The sequence below is a fragment of the Geospiza fortis genome, unplaced genomic scaffold (assembly GCF_000277835.1).
Source record: "Geospiza fortis unplaced genomic scaffold, GeoFor_1.0 scaffold14, whole genome shotgun sequence".
NCBI lineage: Eukaryota > Metazoa > Chordata > Aves > Passeriformes > Thraupidae > Geospiza > Geospiza fortis.
This window is the reverse complement of record NW_005054512.1, coordinates 392,701-393,304: the sequence shown is the minus strand read 5'-3', so window position 1 is coordinate 393,304 and position 604 is coordinate 392,701. Positions and strand designations below refer to the sequence as shown.

The 604-nt window shown below is 68.5% G+C and overlaps 1 protein-coding gene across 1 annotated transcript in view; it reads right to left on the bottom strand.

The window, feature by feature from the left end:
- SPDEF (SAM pointed domain containing ETS transcription factor) overlaps positions 1-566 on the bottom strand; it is a 3,566-nt gene extending 3,000 nt beyond the window's left edge. Inside the window, 2 exon segments of the mRNA XM_031063547.1 lie at positions 1-47; positions 297-566. The exon segment at positions 1-47 is cut by the window's left edge and continues 107 nt beyond it. Coding sequence (XP_030919407.1) covers positions 1-47; positions 297-564 — 315 coding nt within the window. The 5' untranslated portion in view covers positions 565-566.
- Positions 567-604: the final 38 nt, after the last annotated feature.

Sequence of the window (604 nt, the reverse complement as noted above, 5' to 3'; positions counted from 1 at the left end):
CCCCGGGATCCACTTCTGCACGTTCCCGGGGCTCCAGTCCATGGGGTCTGGGGGCGAGGGGGTGAGTGTGGCCAGCCAGGAGCGTCCCCTCCTCCCGTGTGGGGCTGCCACACTCCCAGAGCCCCACACACAGCTGCAGCCCCCCAGAAACCATCCTCTTCATCCTCTCCATCCTCTCCACCCCCTCCTCCCGTGTGGAGCAGCTGCTCTTCCCCAGACCCCCACAGGCAGCTGCAGCCCCCAAAACGCAGCGAGGCTTTGGCTCCCACACCCATCCCTGCCCTGGGGGCACGCACCTGCGGCGATGTTGAGCAGCTTGCAGGCTGTCTCGATGTCCTTCAGCACCTCGCCCACCACCATGCTCTGCACCTGCTCCAGCGAGTGCTCCTCCAGGTGCAGGCTGTCCTGCAGGTCCCCCTCGGTGCCCAGCCCCAGGCCCTGGCTGTCGATGATGGGACATTGCTCCGGCTCCTTCCTCGCCTCCTCCCGCCCGCCCTGGCCGCTGCTCGGGGCCGGTTCCGCGGTGCCCTTGGTGGCCCAGGCCGTGTCCTCCGGGTAGAGCATGTCGAAGTAGTGCAGGCAGAAGGCGGGCAGGGGCTGCTCG